Source organism: Montipora capricornis, chromosome 3, assembly GCF_036669925.1.
Source record: "Montipora capricornis isolate CH-2021 chromosome 3, ASM3666992v2, whole genome shotgun sequence".
Classification (NCBI taxonomy): Eukaryota; Metazoa; Cnidaria; class Anthozoa; order Scleractinia; family Acroporidae; genus Montipora; species Montipora capricornis.
The window spans coordinates 2451693-2454192 of NC_090885.1; the positions used below are offsets into that span (position 1 = coordinate 2451693).

A 2500-nucleotide genomic window follows, 5' to 3' on the forward strand; every position below is an offset into this window, starting at 1 on the left:
TTAATTAATATGTTCTTTTGTATTTCACATGCCCAGGGCATTTGGTATAAGGGTAAATGCAGCATATGCTTGACTCTTCCTAAGGTTCAGACTAACTTGTATGATAATTATGGTAATGGTCACTGTAACATAGACTTTTCAGATAAGCTTTCTTTTATCTGTAACGACCAAAATGTCTGGTAATTTCCTCTTTCCCACCCAAGAGTGCCACATAGAGACAGGTACGGTGAAGCCAGGGGGGCAGATAATTTGGCAGATATTCTGGTGGATAATTTCCCCAGAACCCCCTACAAGGCAACGTCTCCAGCGCTTGCTTGTTAGCCCCTCCCCCTCCCCCCTTCCAATACCAAATATGCTCTGCCGTCCCTGAGAGAGATTCCATCTGTCTTACACTAGACATTTATACTTATTAATGGGAAACCGTCACTGGGATAAAAAAATTAACCATGACCTCTTAAACCCTTTCCCAAAGGGGAAACCCTTTCACTCTTACAGCATTCCAGTTACTTTTTAGGCTGGGGTCATGTACAGTGTAAGCCATTTGAGGGGTCACTTATAACTTAAGAGGTTTGAACTATGACCTCCAATTACCGCTACCTAAAGGTGCAATGGCTTGGAACCAACTGTCAAATCAAATATGTGAGATAAGGGATCTTGCAAGTTTTAAACGTGCAATATCCTAAGACACATTTTACATTGCTAAGGCGCATTTTTACATGGCTTTATTACCGGTATATAGTAAATTATGATTGTTACTAAATTTGCTCGACATTAAATAATTTTTAGTGCTAAGTTATACCCAGTTTATTAGTCGTTTTAACATTTGTATCTTGTAATTCTTTTAATTCTTAACATTTATATCTTGTAATTCTTACATGGCATGTTGATTGATTGATTGATTGATTGACTGATTAATTGAACACTGCTCTTTATCTATTGACTCATTAGGCACCCTAGGGTGCCACCAGTTGATGAACAAAATCCTCTGGCATTGGGCAGAGTAAAGTTTGTTTAATAAGTCTCAGTGGGTTAATGGAGGCGACTTAAACATTTAGTTTCAATTGTTTAACACCAGAATTACTTATCAATAAGGAACCCCTCAGGAGTGAAAGGGATTATGTTGTTTCAGTAAGCTCAGTACATAGCTTTTATAGCAGGACTAGACTTTTTAGGAATAGTTTCACTTCTGCTGAAATAATTAAAGATGTAATCATTTAAGTGAGTAATGTAAATCTGGCAACCAGTGTCTCGAACTTTAAGTCAGATTTAGGTTAGGTTGTTCTAATGTTGTTGTTGTACATGTAGCATCAGTGGTCCGTTTTTAGTATGATGCCTTGGGCACTTTTTGGATGCTGCCCTCTCTGTCTATAAGTTTTTGTCTTATAATTTGCACTTTTATCTTGTTGACTTAAATGGAATAAAGAAATTTGCCCTCTATTCTATAGTGGTCCTAATAACAGTGATGGAAATGATAATATTATTGGAGCGAGTTTCAATCCAGTGTCGTAAATCTAAAACCAAAATAATTACTTTTGCCATTCGAAAAGGACGGAGATTTGAATCCAGTAAACCAATCAAAACTTGAGAAGTAATTACGCATACATGTAGTTGACACAAAGCGTGGGGAAATTTGCATGCACGAGCCAGGATTGGTTTTGGTTTCACTTCTGATTGGTTGAAAAAGTGGCGTGAGAACTTTGAACCTATCACTGAGTGAAGTAATGATAAACCAAAGCAGTTGGCTAATTACTTTCGACACTCAATTGAAAACCGCTCTATTGTTTGATCCTGACACCTGAGGGCAATAATTGTTATCATCCCTTTTTTCTCTTCACCTTTGTTTGTCAATTAACTTTCCAGGTTGAGTCACAAATTAAATTTTGCCCTTGTTTTACCACCCAAAAGTAAATGTAAGTACCAGTTCACTGTATTTGTTATCATTATTTTGGTACTTTTTCTGTGATAATTATACAATGTTATTTATAATATTATTTATGGTTATTGGGTTCAATGAAAGAAGTGAAGTTAATTTTACTCCGTTCTTTTTGCAGTGACATTAAAACGCTTTGATGTAGCACGATGGCCTTTTGTTATACTGTGAGTTGTTTATAAAATAATGTTGTATTAAATTAATGAGCAGAATTACAAGTATGTGTACTCATAGCCAAGGGGTTTTTGAACTTGATCAAATACAACTTTTCCCTGCTAGCAATAGCCTTTGCTCGCAGTGAGAAGTTACAAATATTTCGTCCTTTTATGCTCTCGTGCGACGGAATTTTTTTTCGTAGACTAATATGTATCATTTTTCAAGGTCTATTTCACCTCAGAAAAAGACATCAGCGGCAAAAGTTTGTTTAGTTATATTAGTTGTGTTGAATTGAGTATGTTTACCTGATCTAGATTTCACTAACGTAGCTTTTTTATTGCTGACAGTTGTAAGCTAAGATCGTCTTAGAATAAGGCAAGCTTCTAAGGGTGCACCTCATGATCTCGAAAACGA

The 2500-nt window shown here is 36.2% G+C and overlaps 1 protein-coding gene across 1 annotated transcript in view; it reads left to right on the forward strand.

The window, feature by feature from the left end:
• LOC138041899 (thioredoxin domain-containing protein-like) overlaps positions 1 to 2500 on the forward strand; it is a 13623-nt gene that overhangs the window by 2297 nt on the left and 8826 nt on the right. Inside the window, exons 3-4 of the mRNA XM_068887588.1 lie at positions 1861 to 1910; positions 2052 to 2097. Of these exons, the coding sequence (XP_068743689.1) occupies positions 1861 to 1910; positions 2052 to 2097 (96 nt within the window). The remainder of the gene's footprint in view (positions 1 to 1860; positions 1911 to 2051; positions 2098 to 2500) is intronic.